Source organism: Crocodylus siamensis, chromosome 7, assembly GCF_052110815.1.
Source record: "Crocodylus siamensis isolate JL-2025a chromosome 7, ASM5211081v1, whole genome shotgun sequence".
In the NCBI taxonomy this organism is placed as follows: Eukaryota; Metazoa; Chordata; order Crocodylia; family Crocodylidae; genus Crocodylus; species Crocodylus siamensis.
Genome location: NC_143401.1, coordinates 97270721 through 97297236, shown reverse-complemented (window position 1 = coordinate 97297236; position 26516 = coordinate 97270721). Strand labels below are relative to the sequence as shown.

The window sequence follows — 26516 nt, the reverse complement described above, 5'->3', positions numbered from 1 at the left end:
AACTCAGCCTTCAGCTCCTCAAGCCCTAGAGACATTCCTCATCCTTCACTGCTCATCTCCAGCCAACTGCGGGGAGGACGGTGTGGTCGCTACCTAGGAGGGAAGGAAACCAATACTCCATGGCTAAACCCTCCTGCTTCAGGACAACAGCCCCATGTCAAGCTGCTCGCATCCCCTTGTTAAGCACCAGAAGCTCCCTTGCTCTTCATTTCTGGATGCTGGTGGCAGCTGGTTTAATTGCAGCCCCTGATCTAAGCTACCAAAAAAATCCACTCCTTACCAGGATGCACCAGCTCCTGGCAGCCCAAAGGCCTGGACACGTGATGCTGGATGTGTGACGTCCAGCTTCATTTACTCTGGGTATGATGGCAGGGTCCAGAGCACCAGCTATTATCCATGCACCGGGCTGCAATTACCACCCTTTGCCATTAGTTGAGGGAGAGCAGGTGACTGCCCACCTGCCTTGGGCAAATGGCTAACATGGGATAGAGCTGCCGACACATGGCTGTGCCTACCAGGTGTTATCCCAGATTTTTCCCAGGCTAGTTCTACACTGCATTCAAGAAGGCTGTAGAGCTCATGTTCACTTCTTTCTGGGGCAGTCATCCACATGCGGGATCACAGAGGAGCAGCCTTGGTGGCAGAGAAAGCCCTTGCTCACCGGGTAGAGACAGCAGATGATGGAAAGAGCAGGGCACGGCAGGGTGAAATCCTGCCCCTGCCACCATTACCTGGCACTAGCTCTCAACTTTTTTTGGCCTAAAAGGAGCCCCTCTGTAACCTTTCTGAATGTAGAGTCCAGCTAAGTAATTCTCAGCTAGGTGCCCTACATTCAGAACCGTTACAGGGGAGCTTTGAGCTTCTCCCTCGAACCAAACGCTCGCCAGCCCCGGGGCCACGGCTTTACCTGTGCAAGTGTGAGGTACAGTGTAGCGTTATTTATCTGGAGATGTAGGTGTACGTTCTGGAGGGGGAGCGGGTCGACTCTGCCTGGGCAGCCGGGTCGTTCAGGAAGTCCCAGATGAGGATCGTGTCGTCATGCGAGCTGCTGACGATCTGGAACTCATCAAACTGGAGGCGAAAGACTCTCCCAGAATGCTCCTGAACGGGAGGTTAGAGACACCGTGTGTTACTTGACGTACCGCCTGGGAACGCCCAGAGAGGCTTGAGTTTCTGGGTTGATTGGTTTTTTGGTGCAAGGCCACTGGGTGCATATGACCTGTGGCTGGGGCTGGGAATTCACCCCACCATATACAGAGGAGGCATTACCTCCTATGCCCCGGTACATATGCCCTGGAGAACAAGTCGAGCTGTCCTCACAGTGCAGCTCAGCTCTGCTTTATCCTCTTATCTCCTACTACAGAGCTTAGCATTAACTCTGGAGCATTTCCAACGGCGGCATGCTCGAGCGGATCAAGAGACAGTTCCACGAGTGGCCCGGGGTCCCTGTCCAGTGCCGGTGCTACAGCCGAAAGAGGGAAGCAATGAAATTGGAGGAGACAAAGGGGACGGTGGTGAGATGTCCACCGATCCAGCAAAGATTCCTCCCGAATACTACAGGGAAAGGGCTTTCTTGACGGGGGGGTTGCGCTCCGGGCCTGAGAGGCTGAGTGGAAGCAGCCTGGTGATTTGGCAGAAGTTCAAGCTGTTATTAACAGGCAGCAATGGCCAGATCCTGGACACAGTAAGGCACGTGCCCCTGTGCTTTCCCTGCATGCTGGCGACTTGCTATCAATGTTTCCTCTTTCCCAGTCACGGAGAAACATAAAGGAAGCAAAGGCAGCTCCTTGCATCTCGGTTTAGCTCATGGATGGCTCTGTTATGCCCTCTATGGGGTCAAAGCAAGCAGGAAACATAGAAACTAAGAGATATTCTGTTTACTGCAGCTCTTTTAAAGAGGACTAAATAAAAGGTTGCCCCACTATATGGCCATAAAGTAGAAAGAGAAACCCCAGAGAGGGGGGCCACCTCAAAGGGGTGGGCAGTGTGAAAATAAGCCCTTCAAATGCCTGGAGATAAGGCAAGGTCTTTCGGAGCTGTTTCAGGATGATCTCTCTACATGAACCAGACCCGTAAAGCCAAGGAGGCTGCTTGCAAGACAAAGCATCTTTGGGGGTGGAAAAATATTCTCACTGATTAAAAAAGCATCCACTCTCAGTGCCTGCTCCTATATTCTAGTGGGAAAGGTGTTTCCTGAATTGTACTAAGAGCCTCTGTCATTTTGCTGAGATGCCATTCACAAGATGCTGAAAGAAACCAAGCGTCTTTCTAAAGGGTGTTCCGAAAAAACTATTTTTTCAATCTCGCGCTTATGAAGTCAGAGGCACGCGCCTGAAGTTTCTGCACCTGATCGTCGCGCTTGCCCCTTGCTGTCACGGGGAGAGCCCGTGTGAGAGGCCTACATCGCCTCGCAAAGCCCAGAAAACCTGCCTCCCTCGGCTGGGAGGGGAAAGCCGGAGCAGGCTGATTCTCAGCCTAGAAAGCGCTGTTAAACTCACGCGGCTGCTGCTCCATCTAAAGGAGGGAAAAAAATGCGAGGGAGCTGGCATGTGGCGAGCATTCGTTATCTGTGGACTTTTCCCCCACTGTTTGAAAATTGAACACAAACAGTGGGGGGCTGGCGATGTTCATTGTGAAGCCAGGTTTAATTTGGGAAGCGGAGGGAAGGCGGGTGGGGGGGAGAGCCTGGGTAAGTGGATGCAAAGATGCCCTGTTGTCACAGATGTGAAAGATTTTAAAACAGACACACTTCAACCTACCCTCCTTCCCCTGCTCAGTCCTCTCTGCTGCTCTCAGGCTGGGGGATTTATTGGCAACTGCTCCCAGAGTCCTACAACAATTTCCTCCCATGATTTCTGATGGATGACACAATTAGCTGGAGCACCCAGGATGTCCGTGGCTGAAGAAGGCGGGTGGAATGGCGCTAGTTAAATACAACCTCCCGGGTCTGCGGGCACACGCTGTGCTCAGGGTTTAAGCCTGGTATGCGATCAGTGCTGCTAATTGCACTGGAGTCTCCCGATGCTTTGGGTACGTAGCTGGCTGACGGAGTGGTTTCCATGGCCTGCTCTCTGAAAGATGCCTTTCAATGCCTTGCCGCAGACTGTCTGGCCCTTGAACCCTCGCCCTGCAGTCTGGGGAATCAGCCACTCGTTTTGCGGCAGGTTTATGGTGAAGGAAGGGAACAGTTACTGGGCCCATGGATGGGAGCAGGCGGAATGAATGCTAATGCCAGCGAAGCCTGAGCTTTCCACCCCTATGAAGGCTTCCAGGCTCCTTTGTATTTTGAAGGGAGTCAGGAGCTGGGCTGGAAGCTGCTTAAACACAGAACAGGCATGGCCAGTGCAGCACCTGACTGGGCTTCCTATGGCTTCTTGTTCAAGCGTTTCAGCTCAGACTGGGGGGGTGTCACCTTTATGGCCTAGTCTATCCCGGCATTTTCTTAACCTGTTTCTAGATTCTTTATCAATGATGTGGACATTGGTATCAGAAGCAGACTGGCCAAGTTCACTGATGACACCAAACTTTGGGGTAAAGTGTCCACACCTGAGGGCAGGATGATGATCCAGGCTAACCTGGACAGGCTCAGAAAATGGGCAGACGAAAACCTGATGGTGTTCAACACCGATAAATGCAAGGTTCTCCACTTTGGGAAGAAAAACCTGCAGCATGCTTTCAGCCTTGGCAGTGCTACGCTGGCTAGCACCATGGCTGAAAGAGACTTGGGGGTCATGATTAACCACAAGATGAATATGAGCCACCAGTGCGATGATGTGGCTGGTAAAGCAAGCAAAACTCTGGGTTGCATCCATAAATGCTTCTCTAGCAAATCTCAGGATGTCATCCTCCTGCTGTACTTGGCCTTGGTGAGGCCGCAACTGGAGTACTGCATCCAATTCTGGGCTCCACAATTTAAAAAAGACATGGAGAAACTTGGGAGTCCAGAGGAGAGCCATGCACATGATCAGGGGGCAGGAGAACAGGCCTGATGAGGAGACGCTGAGAGCCATGGGAGTCTTCAGCCTGGAAAAACGCAGGCTCAGGGTGGACCCGGTAGCCACCTGTAAGTTTACCAGGGATGCTCATCAGGATCTGGGGGAATGCCTGTTCACCAGAGCGCCCCAAGGGATAACAAGGTCAAATGGTCACAGACGCCTCCAAGACCGTTTCAGGCTGGACATAAGGAAGAATTGCTTTACTGTCTGAGCCCCAAAGGCCTGGAACAGACTGTGACTGAAGGTTGTGCAAGCACCTACTCTGGATTCATTTAAGAGACATTTGGACATTTATCTTGCTGGGATCATCTGATCCCAGCTGACTTCCTGTCCTTGGGGCAGGGGGCTGGACTCGATGATCTTCCGAGGTCGCTTCCAACCCTAACGTCTATGAAATCTATGAAATTCCCCTACAGCCAATATGGCCCAGTGCTAAAAGTGGGAGCAAAAGGAGAGCAGGTCTGCCCCAGAGCCTTTCTCCCACCACCAGATTGGCAATGAGCATCAGTGGTAGACAGAACCATGTGACAACAGGCAAGGTCCAAGGCTGGGGGTGAGGGGGTCAGGGTCTGTGATCCATCCTGCCTTTGGCTTCAGCTTCCAAACAAGGGGCAAGACAACAGCAGCCAAGCTGATGTGTCTGCTCTCCCCTGGCTAAGGGCGGTGAGACGTTTTATTTTAAGAACCAAGGGCAGGACATCTGCCCTGCCAAGCAAGGCAGACACAGCGGTGGATGAAACCCAGACCTGGACTTTGTTAGTCACTCAAAACTCAGCAAGAAATATGGAGGGAGTTCCCTGCACTGTGAGGTCTAATCCCCACCTTTTAATGCTCTCCTGACTACAGCAGTCACAAGTTGGGAAGCAGCAGGAGAGGAGGAAGGCTGAGACTCCTGGGACAACTAGAGGCACGTATGCTACGTGGAATCCAAGGTCATGATCAGCAAAGACATCTTCCCCCGTGAAGTCAGGTCCTTTGCTCTTGGGAAAAATCATTGTTCCATTGTCGCCAAATATTAGAAGTGAAGAAGACCTGGAGCTGGCCCAGAAACACTGCCCTGGCCTCACATGACAGGGGCCCGTGTCGCTGAAGAGGCCATAAAACTGACCCCCTGGCTGAGTGAGATGGGCCCGTGGCACTTTCCCCAGTGCTACGACTGATAACCATGGTGTCTGACCGAGAGCTGGCTGGGGCAAGTCCTTCCTGGTGACCTGGGATCCCTCCTGTGGTTTAACCTTCTTCACTGCCCATCCCCAGCTGTGTTGGCTCAGTTTGGCCTCGGGGCCCTGGAAATTTTCCGGCCTGCTGGCTGGATCAGAACTCCTGCAGATGGTCTAAACCAGCTCAAGGCTCCATGGCCCAACAAAGCCTTGACAAACCCAACCCCAGCATTCCCCCCCCCAACCAAAAACTCTTACCACGAGGGTTCGCAGACAGAGAGTCCCTGCTGGGGCGCGAGGGTCCAGGGCAGCCACGAGGTCCCACACTTTAATTTTCCTAGGGAGGAAAGAGAGACAAACCTTGTGACTTTGCTACAGAGCAAAGAGCAAGTGCCGAAGGTAAACGAGTAACAGCTCAGACGATGCACCCGGCTCGTGGAGAAGCACAGGTGAGTGCTTCTGCTCGAGACGTGGTGCTCTCTCTTGGGCAAAGCTTGCTTATCTTAAGGGGGAAAAAGGGGTGCAGGTAACATAGAGAATCAGGCAGGTTTATGCTGAATGGGTCAAAAGACGTAAAACAAAGCGGCAAGGGACAAGAGAGTGGGTGTGAGTGGATGTAATATAGTTCATCAAGCCCTTTATTTGCCCAAAGAATGAGTCTAAGGACACAGACATACAAACAATTTACCGTGTGGTGCCAGAGGGCACGGATTTACCACTCAACAGCTGCTCTGGGCTAACTGCCCATGTGCGTGCTCTTACCCGCTGTACAGGAAAGGCAGCCAGTGATAACTCTATGTCTCTCACTGAAGGCTACTGAACCATGGGTTAGCTCTTACCATGGGATAAGTTCATAGGACAGTCAGGCTGGAAGGGGTGTCAGAAGGTCGCGGCAGGTCGCCCCTGTATAACCATCCCAGCCAAGTGTCTGCTCAACCTGCTCTGGAAAACTTCCAGGGCCACTTCTCTAGGTGCCTGCTCCAATGCTGGACCACCCTCAGAGTCAGAAAGTTCCTCCTCAGCTCCAATCCAATTCCCCTGCTGCAGCTTCAGGCCGTTGCTCCTAGTCCTGTTCCCTGTGGCCACCTCCTTCCTCTCTACAATCACCCTGCAGGTATTGGAAGACTGTGATCCGATTCCCTCCCCCACCAAAGTCTTCTCTTCTCCAGACTAAATGAATGAGACAGCATACAGAAAGTGCGGTGGGCGAGATAATTCAAGTGGCTCATGCTGCAGTTGATCGGTTCTGCTACGTAAGCTCGGACATCCTACAACAGTCGTGTCTCTAGCAAAGATTAACGCGTGCACATGGGCATTTACTGAAGTGCAGCTGACTTGCAATAAGCCCCTGCCCTCTTTTACTGCACACTGAGATCTTTGCATATCCCTGGCTTTTGTGTCTATGGCAGTTGTTCTCAACTGGAGTGCTGCGAGACCCCCTCAGGGTACCCCACGCAGGCACTGCCATTGCAGTACTGGCATCCAGGTACAACACTGTAGTGTGCAGAGCTAGTGTCACACACGCCCCTCAGTAATGTTGTCTGTAACGCTAAAGCAAGCTGGATAGCTGGTTTGTGCTGTAGCCCTTCCCAGTCCGCCTACGCCCTCCCTGGAAACAGAGATGCACATGACCTTCCTGGTTTAGCTGAGCATGAGACATGCTGGGCAGTTCTACCTGGAGGAAGCAACACCCGGTTGAGAAGCACTGAGGTCGGTTGAGCACAACAGCAGTTCTCAAGTGGGGCTGCTGCTATGACTTCAAAAAGGTTGAGTGCGTTTCAGTGTGAGTGCGTCTCACACTGGTCTACTGTGTGAATTCTCCCTTTCTTTGACTGACATGAGCCTGCTCCTTTCTGCTGAGGTGCGGGCAGGTTGTAGTTAAGAACCTGACAGCTGAACCTCCACTGGTGCTAAGTACCAAACTGCTGCTATTGGCAGGCACAGGTAGTTTCCACCAAAGACCTCAGCTTGTGAAGCAGTGGAGATGCAGGGTTTCAGAAGACAGAATGCATGCAGCAGGAGGAAAAGGTAGCTCCACTTTCCAAATCCATGCATGGATCCACTTCGCTATGAAGTTGGGCAACTCAATCTTGAGTTGCTGATAGCTGGCTAGGTTGGAGATGCAGAAATCTTTGGTTAGGGTCTTAAGGAGGAAGAAATGACTGGCAATGATTTGGGAATCCTGCAATAATTTGGAAGAAGAGGACTGTATGGAAGATGCAAGCTGCTTCTGGATCTGCTGTGTAGGAAGCTATCCTTCCCAGAGCAGCAGCCATGAAAGCACTGACTTCTGAGTAGCAGACAGAGGGGAAAAAAGCGTGTGCAGGATTTGTGAGATTTGTAGACAAGCAGCAGCAGTTTTAGACACTATAATGTTAACAAGATGCTAGATCTTATGGATCCACCTTAGCCCTTCAAGCACAAGCAGGCTCTGCATGGATCTACCGCACGGAGCTGGAGGGGCACACACAACTCTCTCCAAACAAAACAAGGATAAAAGAACCAGGGGAACATCTAAAGCAGCGGGCAGATGAGTTGAGCAGGGCTGGTTTCCACACCCGATAGAGACTTGCATGCCAGGATCGGGTCCTGGGGCCTGACAGTGCCCCCTTCTTGCCTTGTGTGCCAGGATTGGGCCCTGGCAGTGCCTCCTCCCATTGGGATTAGGCCCCCTGGACCTGACATCTTTCTGATACCCTCCGTGCACGGGGAGTGGGCTGTGGGGCCCAGAACTACCCTTGCCCAGCCCTGTAGTCCGGGCTTGGGCACTTAATCCAGCAGATAGGGCTTGGGGATCCCACAGGTTCGGAAATTTGGAGGCAGGAGAGTGGTACAGTTAGGCTGGATGACATGACACTGTAGGCCAGATCTGGCCCACAGGTCTAAAGCCTAACATGCTTTGCATGCATCAGCCAGAAGAATGGCAGGACAGACAAAGGAGCCTAATGTCCCATTGGAGGTAATGGGGCAGGGAGAAGACAGGGATGGAGGTTCAGAGGTGCAGTCCAGCCGCCTCACCCATCGTATGCTCCGCTGACTATCCTCTTGTTATCGAAGCGTATGCATCTCACCAGCTCCTCGTGGCCTTCCAGGACTCGTAAGCACGCCCCACACTCGATATCCCACAACCTGCAAGAGAAGCAGCAGCAGAGAGATCATCTGAAGATCGACTTATTTCGTGGAAGTGTTTGGTCTTTTATTGGTCAATGGCTCCTAGGAGACAAAGATAACAAAACCCACATGGAAGGTACTAACTGGATTTAGGACCCTCACAACTCTCCACCTTTTGCAGCTCAGTTGCAATGTGGTTTTCAGAGGTGACCCCATTATGTCACCTTCTGCTAAGGCAGAAGGAAGTCACAGGACTCAGCAAAAGGCAAAGCTGGGACCCTATATGGTCAACACTGCTTCCCACCCTGCTATATCACATGGCAGCTCTGGTGAGGGGTAAAAAGCTCCCCTGCTACAAAGCACATCCATCCTCCAAGGGACGCCTGCCACCTGAGAAGAGCTCAGCGTGGCAGGACGCTCCCCACCAAGGTGAGCTGTGCTCTCTTAGTGCCTAGAGCTGCTCAGGAAACGATTCAGCAATGTAAATATTTTAAGACCAGACCGGCCCATTAGATCATCTAATCTTACCTCCTATGTGATACAAGCCAAAGAGTTTCACTAGGTTCCCCCTGCATTGAGCCCAATAACTTGTGCCTGACTCAAGTATGTTTGGAAATGCCCCCACTATTGAACTAAAGACATCAAGGGAGGGAAAATCCCCCCCAAAATCTGATCATTTGTTCCAATGATCTGATCACCTCCACAGGGAAAAAAACTCTGTCATATTTTTAAGCTGAATGTGTCTTTAAAACCTCCAGACATTAATCTAGTGGTGAGAAGCATAACAAGAGCCACAGAGACTTTTGATTCTCTCCATGAAGATACTCATATGTTACAATCAAGCCAACTCTTAATCTGTTTGCAAAGCTAAACAGATGGAGCTCCTCCAGTCTCTTACTCCTATGCATGTTTTCTGCTCCAAACATTTTTACAGGTCTTCGCTAAACCATATGCAATATTTCACAGTCCTTTTTAAAATGCTGCCCCCAGAACTAGATGCAGCTTTCCAAGTACTGGCCTCACCCAATACCATATGGAAAAATAAGAGAGGTCAGGACTTCCTGAAGGAGGATTTTTATTTTGGGAGACTAATTTAAAATAGAAGCACCTTTCACATGGCTGTTAAGTTAAGAGGCCCCTTAGAAGTATTGGAGAAGCTGCAATAACTCTATTTGTGGTAGCGTTAGGGTGATGTGTGGCTGTGATGGTCCCAGATACGTGCAAGAGGCAAGGATTTTTGTGAGTGATATCTTTTATGCAGTTGGATAACATACAGTGCATAGTTGATCCACTAAAAGGTAACCTACTATGCAGATTGTTCAGAACAAAAAAAGATATCACCCACAAAAAAAATCCTTGCCTCTTGCAATAAATCCATTTTTGTCAGCTTAACTCGAGATAAAAAGCAGTTACTGCAACGAAAACTGGTTCTTTGGCACTCGCTATCCCTATATCTCCCACTTCTGGTCTGCAGGCACGCTACGTGTGAGAGATGGAAATCTTCATGAACAACAGCATACAAGGGGGCTATGCCCTCCTATACCCCACCGCTGAGGATTTAAAGGGCACAGGAACTTACGTTGCTACAACTGGATCCGGTTTTGCTACAACTTGCTACAGTCTTCCACCTTTGTTACTTGCAGTACCGTTTGGCTACAACCTGCTACAACCCTTTTTGCTCCACCTGGATCCTGTTTTGCTCCACCTGGATCCTGACAGGCTTTCTGGGAGCAAGAGGAAGGAAGCTGATTCACGGAATATATATGGATAGCGCACCTTGAAGAGCCATGGGTATCGTGGGGTCAGTAAATGTTAGTTGTCCTTTGAGTAACTGTCCCCTTCTAGTGACTCACAGACAGAAATGTGTGCTGGATGGGGGGTCTACTGAAATGATTGCTCACGCAAGAGCTTGGGAAGCATGAGGTTTGAAGAAAACTGGCAGGTAGATCAATGTGAAAGTCAGAGACCACTTTAACACAAGAACTCTGGCAGAAGCTTGAAAGAGAGACCCTTTGTCCTTGGGGTAGTAGTCAATGGCTTTATGCCTAGCTGGCAGCCGGTATCAAGTGGATCGCCCCAGGGGTTGGTACTGGGGCTGGTTTTGTTCAGTATCTTCATCACTGATTTGGAAGGTGGCACAGAGTGCACCCTCAGCACGTTTGCAGATGACACCAAACTGGGGGGAGTAGATACACTGGAGGGTAGGGCTAGGATTCAGAGTGACCTAGATATGTTGGACGAGTGGGACAAAAGAAATCTCATGAGGTTCAACAAGGACAAGTGTAAGGTCCTGCACTGAGGAGGGAACAATCCTGGGCTGGGCAGCAGCTCTGCAGAAAAGGACCTGGGGGGACAGGGGACAAGAAGCTGAACAGAACCCAGCAGTGTGCCCTGGGTGCCAAGAAGGCGACCGGCATCCTGGGCTGCATCAGTAGGCGAATTGCCAGCCAACTGAGGGCAGTGATTCTTCCCCTCTATTCGGCACTGGGGAGGCCACAACTGGAGTCCTGTGTCCAGCTGTGGGCCCCCACGACAGAAAGGATGTGGACACGTTGGAGAGAGGCCAGCGGAGGGCAACAAAAATGGTTGTGGGGCTGGGGCACATGACTTGTGAGCAGAGGCTGAGGGAACTGGGCTGAGTCTGCAGAAGAGAAGACCGAGGGGGATAGAATAGCAGCCTTCACCTCCCTGCAGGGGGGCTGCAACAGGGATGGAGCTGGGCTGTTCTCAGTGGGGGCAGACGACAGGACAAGGAGCAATGGGCTCAGGCTGCAGCAAGGAAGTTGAGGCTGGATATTAAGAAAAATGTTCTCACTAGGAGGGTAGTAAACCACTGGAACAGGTCACCCAGAGAGGTGGTGCAGTCTGCATCCTCGGAGGTGTTTAAGACCTGGGTACACAAAGCCTTGTCTGGGATGATGCAGTTGGGGCTGGTCCTGCTTTGAGCAGGGCACTGGACTAGATGCAACCTCCTGAGGTCCTGCCCAGACCTCATTTTCTGTGATTCTATGATGCTCTAAAAATTGATGCTGCTGCAATGGTCTGGATCCCTTTACTTCTTCTAACTTGGTGCATACTCTTCTCATTTTCTTGGTCTGAATGCCCAGCCCTGCTTTCCTTTTCACAGCTTGCCTGGAGCAACAAAACACTCTGACCTTAGAGGCTCAGTTATTAAGATTATATTGAGATTGGGTGGGGGGGAGGGTTAAATTCCTTAGTTAAGCTTGATGGGCTGGTTATTTAGTAGGTATAAATTTGTCCACTTATGGTGAGGGGAGAGGAGTTGGGCTGATTTGCAACTACTGAAGATCACCCCTGAATACTCAACCCAATCACTGTTTTCCAGAGGGCTGCATTAAACCCTAATTTCCTTGATATTTTGGGCACTCTTTTGACTTGGATTTGTAGAAACTAAATACCAAGCCCTCCACTCACAGCAGAGAAGACTGTCACCTGTCCTTTTACCACCCTCCCATAGATGCCCACCCTCAGCCAATGTTTGAGGAAGAACTACAGGGTAAAGGAACAGGTAAACCTCATGCCATGCCTTCAGGTGGACCCAATGTGGGTTTGGTGAAGATTCACTGCCAACCTCAGTGAAAGCCTAGCATAATCTCTCTGTTGACTAGGGGTTGCATTCAGTGTAAGCCTAAAAGTAATTGTATTCCTCTAGGTTTATTACTGTATGGAAATGTATTTTCACTTAGCATTACAAGTGGTATTTTAGGTAGTTTTCTAAGTGCTGTAATATTTAACTGTTCCCTATTCCAATTACTTTCTGGAGCTGAATTTCATGGCACCGCACAAAGAGAACAGTTTTTCCTAATGCCAAGTGCAAAGTCTCCTCGCCATATGTAAGGTCATTTAATAGGAACAATGCAACTTAATAACCTCCCACTTGGCTCTCTCAAAGAAACAGGGAGATGGTGCTCCCTCAGCCCAGCTGTTCCCTTTCACTCAGTCATGCCGTCAAGCTGACAGACAGCAGAATTTGGCTGGCGGGCCTGGGCTGGATCACTCTGTGATGTCATGCAGAGAAGCATCACTTCCTTGCAGGGTTCACGGAGGGGAAAAGCAGGCTGTAGTGGGGGAAGGTGCTCTGGCACACGGCAGCGTCAGTACACAGCAGTGATGAGAGGACTGGAAGCAGATCGGTTTTGTTTCCAAGTTTCACCTGCAGGGGAAAAGTCCGCCTATAAAGCAGCAGGTGGAAGTTAAGATGGGGAAAGCCCTGGCTTTCAACTGCATAATCTGACCACTTAGCATAATTTAGGTTCCTGTTCCAGTTTGCTCAACAGCCCCTTATCAGCAGGTACATTCCCCTACCGGCAGCTGCACAATGGATCGAGACAATCCCAGCTCTTGGCATGAAAAGGGTTACATCTGAGCCTGCTATTAGGGCAGCCCGAAAAGTGCAAGAGGGAGCAAAGTGAACATCATGCTCTTCACCAGCTGTTCCAAACTTATGAGATGCCAAGTACCACAAGAGGAGTTTGGCGAGAGCTCAGGAGGATTTCAGCGGAGGATTAAACGCCTCTTATTGCAAATCTGACCCTTTAACTAGACACACAGCCCAATTAAAGTATCACAAGAGGACAGCGCAGGAAGTGATACTTGCCAGCTCTTCGCACACCAAAACTGCCTGAGTAACCCGACTCGTTGATTAGGATTGCGCCCCTGAGATGCTGAGGATTAAAGACAATGCAGAATAAAGGCTTTGCAATATCCCTCTTCAGTAGTTCATAGCATTCAGCATCAGAGGCAGCACAATTTTAGGAGATGCTGGCACAGCCCATTCTGGTTAGCTAATGTCTGCAGGTACCAAGGGAATTAAGACAGTGACCTTGGCGTGAACTGAGACGACCGTGTGCAGAGTGCTGCGCCGGGAGCCTGCCTTACCTGATGGTGTTATCGGAGGAGCCGCTCACCACTAGCCGGTCTCTGTACTGCAGGCACGCGATGCCTCGTTTGTGTCCATTTAAGGTGCGCACAAATTCGCAGGTACTCGTGTTCCAGACCTGTGATGGGGAGCGGGGGAAGGAAACCCACACAGGGACTAATTATTAAGAGGTAACTAACAGAAGCAGGTACCTGCTGTGTGGGAAATGAGTACATCCACCAGGTTCAAAGCTATGATGCTGGGGTCACAGTCAAATTCAAGATGTTATTGTTAACAGAGAGAAAATTGCCTTTCCAATGACATTTGGCTATGGGCTTCAACACTTAATAGTTTAGGTCCCTTTTAAGAGAGGGTTTTTTTGTTTTTTTTTTTTACACTGAATTTTATCAAAGCTAGTCCCTTAGTCTCAGCACTCTCAACCCGAGCCTCACTTTATGAACTGGATTTTTCCTAAGCTTTAACATCCCAGTTGTATATTCTGGGGGATCCGCTCATTACTCTTGGTTAATAATAAAAAGCCTTTGTCACTTCTCACCTTTATAGTCCTATCACCCGACGCTGATACAATATACTTGTCGTCGAAGTCCACTACATTGACGGCGGCCCTGTGTCCGACCAGGACCCTTCTCAGGGTAATGTCTGTTGGAGACGCCATATCCCAGACGGCGATGGACCGGTCTTTGGAGCACGTCACCATCATGCCGTTGTTGAAGCGCAGGTGCAGCACTGCTTCGCAGTGGTGAATCAGTGTGTTCAGCATCTCGCCTGTATTGACATCCCATACCCTGGATTCACAGTCATGTGAGAGGTTGGGGTGGAGGGAAGAACACGGTAGGTTTTTCAGCAGAATGCAAGAGAGAGACTATCTCTGGCTGCATTACAAGCATTTAACTTGAGCTACACTGAGAATCTACTGAATATATTATGGGGAGACTTATTCGATAAACCTGTTGATTACCAATACGTTCAAGGAGTCCGGCAGCCAAAAACCTGCAATGCAGTTAGTGCCATAAAACAACCCAGCTGGAATAAAGCATTGTATAATTAAGTGAATTTAGTGCTGATGAAGGTACCAGATTGACAGCCCTGGAGACTGAAGCTCCCTGTTATCAAAGCCTGCAGCGCACATCTCATCTAGGCATCTTTTCCTTGACCTGCAGGGTAGAGGCAAGATCACTTGAAGTGGCCTTTTAATCTTTGGTCTCTCTCTGCTGGGACTGTCAACAAGACAGATAGTTTTAAGACAGCAGGAGAAGTTCAGACCATGCTTTTGTGTTCTGAACGAATCCAAAAGGGCCTGTCAAGAGCGATATAACGAGGTTGAATCAGGTCCTAATGGAAGCAGAGCATTTACCTTGCACATATCTGTACTTAGACAACTATATTCCTGGAATGCGTGTGGATGGTGCACAGAGTTTTCCCAGTTAATTTGCTGTGAATACGAATAGTCTATTACACTCCAAGGATCATTTGTAGTTAAAAAAAAAAAAAAATCCAGGTACCTGCTCAGTGGAAGCAGCTCCTAGGATTTGTGTGGTGCACTTTAATGTGAAAAAAAATGACAATGTTTCTTTGCTGCATCCTGTTTGCCAAGCTCACCTCAAGGCAAATTTCTTTACAGAGGTTTCCTGTGGCGCTATCATGCCCTGAGCCCCAGCTACGCTAAACTCCAGCGGCATAACGGCTGCATCATCAAATACCAAGAGATTCTGGAAATTGAGTCCCTCCTCCCTTAACAAAGCTTGCAATTAAAACCGGCAGGGATGTCAGGGAGGGGAGAAAAGTCTTTGTGCAACCCAAATGGTTATGTTGTATGCTCCAGTCTCGTTGCCCCTTCTGCTTTGTGTGCTCGTCCGCAGAGCTGGGCTGACTCGGTGTCTTGGGGGCCGCTTGAAGACTGCCTGCCGACAGCTGTTCACCCTTGCTGGACCCACTGGAGCACCCTTACTGCCTCAGAGCCAGCCTGCTTTGAAAAAGCAGAGAGGCACCTGCCATTTGGTGCCTTCCACAGGGACAAAACCTGCTCTACCCATGCCAAAAAGTGAAGTCGCTCCTCCCAAGGGACATTTAAACAGCAGCAGAGTCCAGCAACGAGGTCGACTCCACCAGAGGCCAAAATGTGCTTCCTCTGCCTCTGCTTACCTCTGGAAACGCTACGGAAAAATAAGATGCACCATCAATCTTGCAGTCGCACCTTCATCCTGCCCATTCTTTTAAGCCCAAAGTACATCTCTATGGTCCCACCCCGGCAAACCCCACTCTGCTTGCATGCCTGTCTGCAGCACCTACCACGCTATCCTTCAGACACTTGTGTTATAAGCATGCAGTCACAAAACATGCCCGCTGCTCCCAAAGCATGCCCTAACACACTGGGGTCCAACCTTTTTCCCTAGTGGGATGGATGGGCAGTGCTTGGTTTGTCTGCAGGCTGGATCTGGCTGATGGTCCTGATCTGGCACCTGGGGCAGGTGCGGTGGGGCCCCATCGGGCCACATGGAGGGGGTAGGTAGGCACCCTGGACCTGATCCAGTCATGTGGTAGAAGAGGGCTTGACCTGGCCCAACCTGGCTGCATGCGGTTGGTAATTTGGCAGTGGAAAGGAGTGGCAGTATTAACTGCGGCAGCTCCCCCACTGCCAAATTTCCCAACCTGTGGGGAGCTCCGTGGGCCAGATGCTATGGCTCTGCCAGCTGGATTTGGCCCACAGGCTGGAGGCTGAGCACTCCTATCCTAACCTAATGAAACAACCCCAGAGCACTGTTCCACCCTCTTACCCACCAGCGCCAGGGAAGCAAGGAACACTTGCCTTAGACTCTTTCTGTGCCCTTCCTCACCTCTCCTCCCTTCCTTTCACCCATGATTTCCTGCCTGTGCCAAATTTGCATTCGCTCATCCCTGTACCCCCGGTCCTCCAGGCCAAACCTACATCATCTCCAGGCCCTGCCAGGACTGCTGCACGACCTGCCCATGTGCAAGTCAAATCCTGGAAAGGAAGAAATGCAGCTAGTGCAGAGTGGCTCTGAGCACCAGAACTGCTCCCAGGCCCCCCCGGCTTGGCTGTGCTTCTGGCTGCATGCTGCTTTGAGCTGCCACACTGCCCCTCTTTCAGAGTTTGGCATGTGCTGGGTGGGAACAAGTGGATGTGGCATCAGCAGTGGCATGGACGTGGCCTCAGCTTCTCCACTCCATTAAAGGAAGCAACTGCTTTGGGGTGCGACTCCCAAAGGCCCCTGGAAGCAGTGAGAAGCAGCAGAGCTGAGCAGCAGCTGAAGGAGGGGCGGCAAGAGCCTATCATGGGGGCCTTTTAACCAGCTACTGGAAAGCGTGAAGCTTTCTGTGGTAGCCCTGGGGTGCCTGACTGTGTGTACGTGCCTTTCTTCCTGGATGCAAATAGCTTATTTTTTATTGCAGGTCACAGAGCACAGGGGCCAGCATCTAGGCAATGGGGCTCTGGGTATGAATCTCAGGCATCAGTCACAAATGCCGGGAAGAATCTAATACTGGCGTATGGACCGGTGGATCAGATCACCGCTACAACAGCCAGGACAGAGAGAGGAGGTAAGCTATCTTTTTGCATAAACAATTACGTGGCCATCATGAAGTTGCAGGCTATGCAGAAAGACACCAGGCTTAAAATGGACGGCTGGTGGAAAGCGCAGAGACTTCTGCCTGCAGTATGCAGAGGAGCGAGGGCTGTAGACAAAAGAGCTGAGCCATTAGAAAATCAGCAGTGTGCAGATGGGGCTGCCAAACAGAGCGGGGGAGGGAGGTGGAGTGATGTGTCTGGACAAGGGGGTCCCTGAAACCGGAGACAGGAGGGATAAGAGTCTGTCCATACATCCAACTGGCAGAACTGGACTGAGCCTTCCTCCTCCTCCTCCTCATCAAGACTAAAGAGTTCTCTGCAACGTGCCTCGGGGGGTCCAGGGACATATTTATAGATACAAAGGGAAATGAAGTACTCTGGGCAAGTAGCCAGCCTCCAATTTGGCCTGCTAGCTATGGCCTGGAGACTGACAACTGCTTTTCACCCAGTTCAGCCTTTTCCTTTGCGAGTCAGTGTTTAGCACAGTGCAGTCCTGCCCCGTCTCCGTGCTGATTCATTTCTACAGCCAGATCTCCTGGAGACACGCGGCATAAATTGTGGTCTCGTACGCATGGCAGGAACTGACAGACCTCCCAGAGCCATGAGATTGTGTAACACCATGGGCGAGAGCTGGATTGCAGAGTTATTGGCTTCTCACTATGATTTCAAAATGAGCTTGGGTGACAGCTCTCAGCAGGCTGCAGCCATGCGAACAGGAACCCAGATGCAACTGTTGCCGGAAAGGCTCAGACTCAGGGTAGAGCAGAGACCTACCAGTAGAGAGAACCCCAATCCCCTAACCAAGGCACCCTTCCCTCTTCCCCTGCCACGGGGAGATGGGGTCCCATGCTAGCTTAATACACTGAGTCCCTAATAACCAAACATACAGGCATTTCCACGGCACAGTCCTTAATTTCCTTAAGTGAAATGGTTACAGCTATGGACACTGGCCTCCTGACCTAGGACTAGCAACTTTCACATCTGGAGAACAGCTTTTGATGCATCAGTCTGGCCTTGGTGGGGACACAATGACCAAGGTCATGCAGACACAGTGAGGAGGACATTGGGTTGAGAGAATTATCTGGGTAATTCTGGCAGCCTGGCTACAAATCTTCTGCTAAAATTAAGAGACGATGAATGATGAAACCCTCTGTATTGCTTGGAAAATTTCAGCCACTGTTTTTAAACAGAATGTTAGTCAAACACAGAGCGGTCGCTCTAGCCCATCTTAGAAACCCCTAGCCCTTCCTGAACTAACCATTTCCCCTTGATAGCTGTGACAGCTCGAGGGGACACTGGCTGTTACATGACCCAGGCACTCTCAGGTGGAAAGGTTTGCAAACCACATCCTCAAAATGGCCAAATGGAGCATGTTTAATTGAAACCTTTTCAGTGTCAGATGAAGTGGGACTGCGAGGGTCAAATGCAGAAGCACGTACCTGACGGTCGAGTCAGAGGAGCCGGTAATGATCACCCGCTCGTCATACTGCAGGCACAGCACAGAACCCGTGTGTCCAGTCAGGATGCGCTTGCATTCCAGCGTATTCTTATCCCAGATCTAGGACAGCCAATGTTCACAAACAGCTTGTTAAGTAAGATTTTCATCACTGGGTAAACGACGCATGTTGCTGGGCTGGCTCTTTTGTTTTTTTATTACCGAGTGTTTTACCCATATTGCAGGCAGAACTTCCTTAGTGGCAAGGAACGCACTTTGTATTCCACAGGCGCTTTGGTGAGAGATAAAACACTCTTAATATCTCTGGTTTTAATATGAATACAGGCTTTACCCTTCTCATCAGGGAACAAGGGTAGCCTGTAATTACTGGAGGACCAATAATACTGCCAGTAAAGTCCATTCTGGAAGGAGGCAGAGAATTTCTTGCCAGATAAGTTAGATTGATGCACGTTTCTGGAGGGAGGTTTATCTACCAGCACCAAAGAAAAGCATACCCAGGGTGGAAAGCTGTCTAAGGAAGTTTCTGGGCAGCTGCTCCCTTCTTTACTGGAATGAGGACACAAGCCTTATTCCCGAAGCGGGCTGTACCTGCCCCAGCACTGCTGCCCCAGGGAAAGCTCACCTTGATGGTATTGTCACGGAGGCCACTGACTATCTTCTGATCGTCGTACTGTAAACAATAAACCCCTTTACTGGTTTCGCTCCGACAGTGGATTCTCTGTAAACTGTGCCTTCCGCACCGCCAGTTGGACTCGATCGTCTGGGTTGGGGATGAGAGAAGAAAAACAGCGATAATAAATCGTGGAGCCGTTTTTTTGTTTTGTTTTTTTTTAATTAGAGAAAATACTTCCTTTTAAACATCTCCCTCCAGAAAGGGCCATTAGACTACATTGCAATCTCCCCAGGGGAGCAGCAATGGTGGCAGAGTTCTGGCTATGGCTGCTTAGCATGGCACAAAGCGCTGGAAAGTAAGCTGCAGCAAAAGGGCTTGTATTGCTCCCTGGAAAAGTGGATGAGAGGTTTCTAATGTCTCTGGATCCGGTGGATCATTTTGGACTCTGAAGAACAAAAGCCACTGTGTAATGGAGCAGATCCCAATCACTCTAGCACAGAGCTCTCAACCTTGTTCAGCTTAAAGCACCCCTCGTTAGACATAAAGCAGCCCTCCTTAGACTTGAGGCACCTCTCGGAAAATGCCAGCTCTTAGTTTTCACTCATTTTTTAAAGCTGAAAAAATAATACAGCAATTTTTCTGCTGCAAGGAACTCAGGAAGACCCCAGCAGGGCAGCATTTTTTTTTAATGCTATGGATTCTTATTTGAAATCACTGGGTTTATCTTGTGAATCATATTTGCATGTCTGGTTGAGAATCGCTGCCCTAGCACCTGAGCACCTCTTGCACCTGAGCCAAGCACACACAGGAGTTGGTACCTTGCACATAACTATATCTAGGGCACCAGTGCTATGTGTTTGATGCTGTTCACTACAAGCCCTGTGGACTGCTGTCTCCAACAGTGCATTTTTTCCCAGATTCAACTCATGGCATGCACAGACACTCGCTCTCCCAGGAGAAACTCTCCTGGGAGTGACTTAACCCTGGTTGTTCCCAGGTTATTTTACTCCTGGAGCAGCCATTTTTACTCTGGGAGAAGAAGCCAGAATATCTGGACACTCCTGGTTTCTCCTGGGAGGGCAATGGCTCTCCCAGGAGAGACTGAATGCCTGCACAAGGCCTCTGTCAACTTACTAAGGTCTCATAAGTTCTGCCCTGGGTTAAAAGCTATGGAACCAAACCAAAAAAAAGCCACAAACTCTGCCCAGCTGCTGCTAGGGCATCACAAGTGTGGGCAGATTCAGCATTAACATGTCTGACAGAATAGCTTGATTCACATGGAGGAGGAAGGCAGGCAGCACAAAATGTTTTCCAAGAGCCCCTGATCTCAGGGGTTCTGCACACATCATGTGCATAGCACAACCAACATTTAACATTGATTTGAGGATGCAGGGATTGTTAACACAAAATCAGAAAGCTTAATAAAAGCCCACCACAAAATAAAGCTGTGTTTCTTACCTCTATGTCCTGTATAATTTTGGGATAAAGTGCTCTATAGAAGGAGTTGGGTGGGGCATTGCCATCGGGAGGCTTGTTTTTAAATAGATACTGTCCCCTGGAAGAGAAGGAACATGGTTGCAGCAGGTTTGGGCAAAGGTTTCTAAGGTATTTTACAGAAGTGGGTCTGGAGCTGTTTGTCAGCACAGGGGACATATTAGCACTTGGATTTGGCTTGTTCAGCTCAGGTACCATCTGACCCAAGCATGATGGCAAGTACCAGCAGATTCCTAAACAGACACTAGCAGGCACTAAAGGAAGAGGGGATGTGTTGTAGATATACGGCAGGAGTTGCTTTCACCTAAGAGGAAGGCGACAGTGGCTCATATAGCCCCAGCTTGGTTACGTATAGCATGTGGCCTTTAAAATAAAGTCCATGAGGGAAGAAAACTAAAAAAGCCGAGGGACCGCCATGCTGTCACCTGCTGAAAGCTACTTTGGCAGGACTGACATCTGCTTTGGTTCGTGGACGTTTTACTGCCGCTACTCGATTCTGGGAAAGCACCGTTTCATCAGTGGCTCCCGTCCTCGTTTCAACCCCGATTTGGAATACACAGATCCCAAGCTAGATTTTTGCTACAAAAAAATCCCGTAAACGGCAATCACTTCCCGCTGTGTAAAAAACTTTAATTCCTCATCCTGAAGTTAAGAAGCCACCAAACATGGTGTGGAAGCTAGTAAACCCCACCATGGGCGTACTAACTGCTGCTTTGCCTGGCAACATGCCTTGCAAAGTGGAGATAGGCACAAATGCCTCTGAGTGTAATCCTGGCATCAGAGGCATGGAGTTTATGCTGGGCCAGCTCTCTGCTCCTCCCTCCATTGCTCCATTACAGTGTAATTAATTGTTCCAAACCTCCACGTGCATCTCTTTCCTGGCCCTTCCGCTCGCTACACCTTGAAACCAAGTTGAGGGCTTGTCCCTTAGATGCGCTGACAGAAAATCCAGCCCCGTACAAGCAACTGATGGGCTCACAAGGAGGATGGCCTATTTCAATGCCACGGGCAAATTAATTTCAAGCAAGTTTTGAGGCTGAATTGGCTTCTGCCTGGGAATTTTCAGGGATTTAAACAAACAAACAAAAAAAGTGTCTCAGTTCTCAAGCCCTTGAATGTGCACATGTGTGCAAGTAGGTAGTTGTGCTCGTGGGTCCCATTCACAGCAGGCTGAGGCTGGCATGGCATTCAGGAGAACGACGTGCTTCATAGACTTACTAGGGGATACTGAAAGCTCCTGTGAAGTGCAAGTGCTCTAGGGTGGGGAGAAAGCCTGCATCATGATCTGGAAGGTGACAGTCACCCCTATGACGGCCTTCGCGTGGAATTAATTGTTTGTGGATCAGCCAAAGAATTGCTTGGTCTTTCCAGTCTCCCGGGTGAGTTCTGTATTATGAGTGGAGGATAACAGGCACTCTGTCACCTGCAGGTGGTGATGACTGGCAGACTCCGGCAGCATACTGTGTTCAGCTATCTGGACAGACGTGAACTGTGCCTGAATTTTTTTTTTGAAAAATAAATAATATGCTTTTCTATAAAAACATAGGCCAATCCATATGGCTGTGCTGCTTCCTAGCAAGCTGTCACTGCGGTCAACGTCTGTGGGGCAGGGTTTGGGTTCTCCTGCAACAGGCACCAGGAAGCAAGTGCAGAAATCCAGCGGCCCATGCACTGAAGCTAAGTGAGAAGCTATGAGCAAATAACACCAGTCATCTATCATTCTGAACTGTCCACCTATTCACTTCCCTGTGCCATTCATAGCACTGATTACAAGCTATAAAGCTCTATATGACAGAGACCCAATTAAATTGGATATTGCTTGCTAGCCTTTCTCCATCATTCCACTATGCCTGGGGAGAGCCCTTTGCAGCCAGTCAGAGGGTATTCTCGATGGGAGTCCGCGCCTTGGGATCTCCATCACTCCAGAAGCCGAGTTAAACAACATCCAGGTAACCATACCACCTCGGGGAAGCAGCATGAGTGTGGCTGGCTGGGCTTCAGGATAAAAAGCTGGATTTTATAATTGACTTTTGGACACATCCACTATCGATGTGACCAGCAATGGAGGCAGCAATATAGATCTGGAGACGGAAGCAGGATTTCTCCAGAGTCTCCCCCCGGCGTTTGCAGCTAACAGCCGCGGGGGCGAGGGCTGCGCTCCCGATCGCTACAACGTGACTGGAAGCAGATCTACATAATGTTTGTTTCTAAAGGACATTTCATAAGCATGATTTACTCATCTTTATAATCGGAGGCAAACAATATAACAAAATTAACTTCAAAACGCATAAGAGCTTCGGCTTGCAACTTTGTATCTTTTTCTTTTTAATAGCAACTAAAATGCCTGAGCTGTCACTTTTATCTTGTTTATGAAATATTCATACCCAGCTTTCTTGCTGCCAACATCCTAGGGACACCCTTGGAAAAGAAAATTATGTATTAAAGGGCTTACCCCAGAGAGGGAAAGTTCTAATGAAATGTTAGCAGAGCAGTTTCAAACTTGAGCAAGACCCACATTCGGCTAAGGCTATTCCAGCTGATTATTAACTAATCTATCTGCATTTCCAAAGTCCCCTATCCTCCGCGGTACCTACCCTTGGCTTCCAGTTTGAGAATTAAACGGATATCTAATAGCGAAAATGTGCTGAGGAAAACAAACAGACCTATCAGGAAATACTAATTCACGCCACACGCGTCCCAGCGCCCGCCCTGAAAAATGCTTTTCTGCTCTGAACTGCTGACTTGTTTAGTGCTCCTCTTAGGCAGAGACAGACTCTTAATACAAAAAAGGGATGAAGGCTGGGCACCGGAGTCTACCCTGCTTACCACTGCCGCGCTGCAGTGCCAACAAAATGGGGAAGGGGAAAATGGCCAAAATGGGTTGCAGAGTCCCCACCCCCAAAGCCCATTCTCCCCAACCTTTGAGTTTTCTGTAACCGAATGGCAGACTGGAAGCCAGTGTTACACTTCAGGGTGCTAGTGACCGAGTCCGAATGCGGCACTAAAGACACAGCGCCTGCTGCCCTAGATGGGTAAGGAAGAGCTGCAGCGGCAGGTCCCTCACCATCCTCTCCTCTCCGCCAGCCCCCTCCATAGCGAGTCCGTCCTGACCATTCGCTCGATAAGCTTCTTCCACAGCATGCCGTCGGATGTCACTCGGTACCACTCCTTACACACCAGCTCAGCGGCACATAACGATTTGGCATCCAGGTACGACAGGATGTTCTCGGCGATGTGATCCAATCCCCGAGCTGGAAAAGGGGGAAAAAAAAAAAAAGAATGAGGGTATTAGTCTTTGGGCAGACCCTCCTTGCATGCCACGAAGATGTACGGTCTTCCCTACCGTTGTCTATCTAGCCTTCTGTATGCCACCCTGGACAAAAGGTACGGGAGGGTATTAGCTGCTAAGTTCAGAAGCAAACACGTTCTCCCAACTTCTTTTGGATAAAACACAACAAGACATTAAAAATAATAAAGAATCCAAGAAGTCATTCCAATCTATTTCTATGGGTTAGCACTAGGGGGAGATTCTACGGATGGCATTTCCAACTCAGCGATGCAGCCCCCAAAATATCTCTATATTAGGACCATTTCTCATCTCGCTGCTACAGCTGTTCTTGTGTTCCAACGGCTCAAAAGCTGTTTTTGCTAAAGAAGTAGCTTTTAAACGTAATAAAGAAAAAAAATATATATTCCCAATGTGTACCCTGAAGGGTAGTGGTACTTTTAGACATGGGGGAGGGAAAGATATGCAGATGCACGGGGGGAGATATAGTGAAGGAGAGAGAGACTGAAGGGAGTGAAGCAGGTTTGCCGGTATCATTTATTTCTGTGGGTGGAGAAAGACATGTACCCAAACGGTATAATTTGCAATTATTTCCTAACGTGAAAACCAGAAGAGTTGCTTTGTGTTTCAACAACACTGGAGCAAAATGCAAGACAAGTGAGTGAAAAATGAAAGGACCGATACGGCTGCAACCTGGATACCTGAAAAATGAACGGATGCTGGACCTGACAGATATATAACAGGATAAGGCTGAAATACAGCCTGGGGGGAAGGGGGCTCAGCTTGTACTGCTTAAACCGGATGAGTTCAAAATTCACCACCACCCACTCAAGCCTAATCGGCAGAAAGACCTCAGAGGAATAAGGCATCTACAAAACAGGATGTTGCACTAATAAAGCTGCTCTTGGCCGCTGTCCTAATTCACAAGTGAGACGGCCACCATCAGAAGGTTGTTTCTCCTCGCAGGTCACATTTCAGAGCCTTTACGGAGACCACAGTTAAGAGAACCTGCCATCCCCCAGGCATTGAGCTCTGCCCGAGAAAAGACCAAGCATAGCAGATTGGCATGACATGCAACTTCCATCTGCTCCATAGTGAAAGTCCTCACACATCCAGTGTGGGATCAAATACTTCTTTTCTTACTCTTAAAAGACCAGCCTCAAAGACAGAGCTCCGCTTGTTAGCAATGCTGGAGGAGGAGGAAACAGTAAATGCATTTTGATGGGCTGAGTCACATGCCTCTCCTTCTGCAGATGGAGAGAGGCGCACATCAGCTGATTCTGATCCGACTCCAGGAGACATGGTGTGCTCTTCTCTTTGCTTGTTAAGAATCTCCCAATCAGCTCCTCATGCGTGAAAACGAGATCCTGAAGCCTGGCTTGCTCTGTCTTCTTTCGCCCCTTTTCTGAACATCCTCAACTTTGAAATAGCTTTAAAACACAGCCGTTTGCAGAGAAACAACTGGACAGCAGGCTGTGCCTGATTCTCTAGTGCCGAGCACTTGAGGGACGGGCAAACAGGGGCACCAGATGCCAGAAGGAGAAAGAGGCCCACCATCTCTTGTCTATGGAGGGGCAAAGTCTCATGACCATACAATTTTAAATACACTTACAGCTTTTACACAAAACTTCAAAGGAAGTGTTTGTAAAAGAAACTGGACTGGGGGCTGCAGTCCTCTATTTAATCAACAGAGCGATGCAGAATGGACAATCTCCCCCAACTCTGGTCACTTCTACCAGCACATCACAACCCTCCTTAGGTAGACTCCTTTCCAGGGATGAAAGGCGAATTGGGGCTGCACTCCCATGGCCTGAAGTCTCCAGTGAGATGGGAGACGTATTCAAGCGCACCGCATGGTGCTTGTCCCATGCCCACCCCTGTGGAGGAGTCTGAGATTTGCTGGAATTTGGCTTGAGGAAAAGGAGAAAGGAGCACAGAAGTGGTCTTACAGCGAGTAAACTCTGTTTTTAGCAAGCAGCATGGTTACAAATTGAATTGGCTAATTCTTGTTTCCAAAAAAAGGGCATAACCCATTTTAGAGCATCAGCAGCAGAGCTTCAAAGACAAAAAATGTCTTTTACCAAATCATCTGATAAATTCACGGTAAATGCAATTAATGTCTCACGGTGCCATAGTCACTTATCTTTCATTTTAGCGCTGGTTTAATAAAGCCCTTGGCAAAGAAGTGGGTTTTTTCCTTGAGTTCAAACAACACCTCTCACTTATTTCAGACATCAGACCCTTGTGAGAGAAATGCATGTACTGTATATGAATTATATAAGTGCTCCCAGAGATTTTAGGTTTTTGGGTCAGGACTTCAGGGACAGAGATAAGGAGGTTTGAATTGCACAGGAATCTGAACTCTTTCAGGGTATCAGTGGTACGTGGGGGGTTTTTTGGATGGTGAGCTGAGAGAGATTGGAAGTGGAACAGGAATTTAATTTCTAAGCATTTTAACATTTCTGTTTCAGAAGAAGCTATGCAGCATGTGAGCTTCGGTTTATTTCAGATGACCCGACACAGCCATGATTCCAGGTTAACACATTTTCTTTCCTCTCCAGAGCATTTCCTGGGATTTGTGAAAGCGGTTACCAACTGTTCAGAGACAAAAGTGATCACCGTTCTTGTGAGCTGCCCAGAGATGAACCAACTTCCTTCCCAGGCAGCCTCCTAGATCCCCACTTTCCTCTCTCCTTCTGGGAAACCCTTGCCTGCCCCTGAGGTGGCTTGTCTGCTCCTGCGCCTCTAAAGAGACCTGACATCTGTTCAATTCTTTGCCGCTCGCTTCCCACCTTAAGGCCATGTGCACTTTGCCAACATGCAAATGGATGCATAGGGATTATTTAAATGCACAGCCCCCTAACAGTTGCTTAAATGCTTAAATGTCATTCACAAGGGCGCAGGTTATAGCTGTG

The 26516-nt window shown here is 49.2% G+C and overlaps 1 protein-coding gene across 14 annotated transcripts in view; it reads right to left on the bottom strand.

Annotated features, from left to right (window-relative positions):
* BTRC (beta-transducin repeat containing E3 ubiquitin protein ligase) overlaps window positions 1-26516 on the bottom strand; it is a 144340-nt gene that overhangs the window by 5619 nt on the left and 112205 nt on the right. For all 14 annotated transcript variants that reach the window (XM_090056459.1, XM_090056462.1, XM_090056464.1 and 11 more), the window contains 9 exons: window positions 23380-23566; window positions 20280-20376; window positions 18831-18968; window positions 18192-18310; window positions 13702-13951; window positions 13166-13284; window positions 8174-8284; window positions 5414-5492; window positions 908-1101 (listed from right to left, as the gene is read on the bottom strand). In XM_090056459.1, the coding sequence (XP_089912585.1) occupies window positions 940-1101; window positions 5414-5492; window positions 8174-8284; window positions 13166-13284; window positions 13702-13951; window positions 18192-18310; window positions 18831-18968; window positions 20280-20376; window positions 23380-23566 (1262 nt within the window). In that variant the 3' untranslated portion in view covers window positions 908-939. The remainder of the gene's footprint in view (window positions 1-907; window positions 1102-5413; window positions 5493-8173; window positions 8285-13165; window positions 13285-13701; window positions 13952-18191; window positions 18311-18830; window positions 18969-20279; window positions 20377-23379; window positions 23567-26516) is intronic.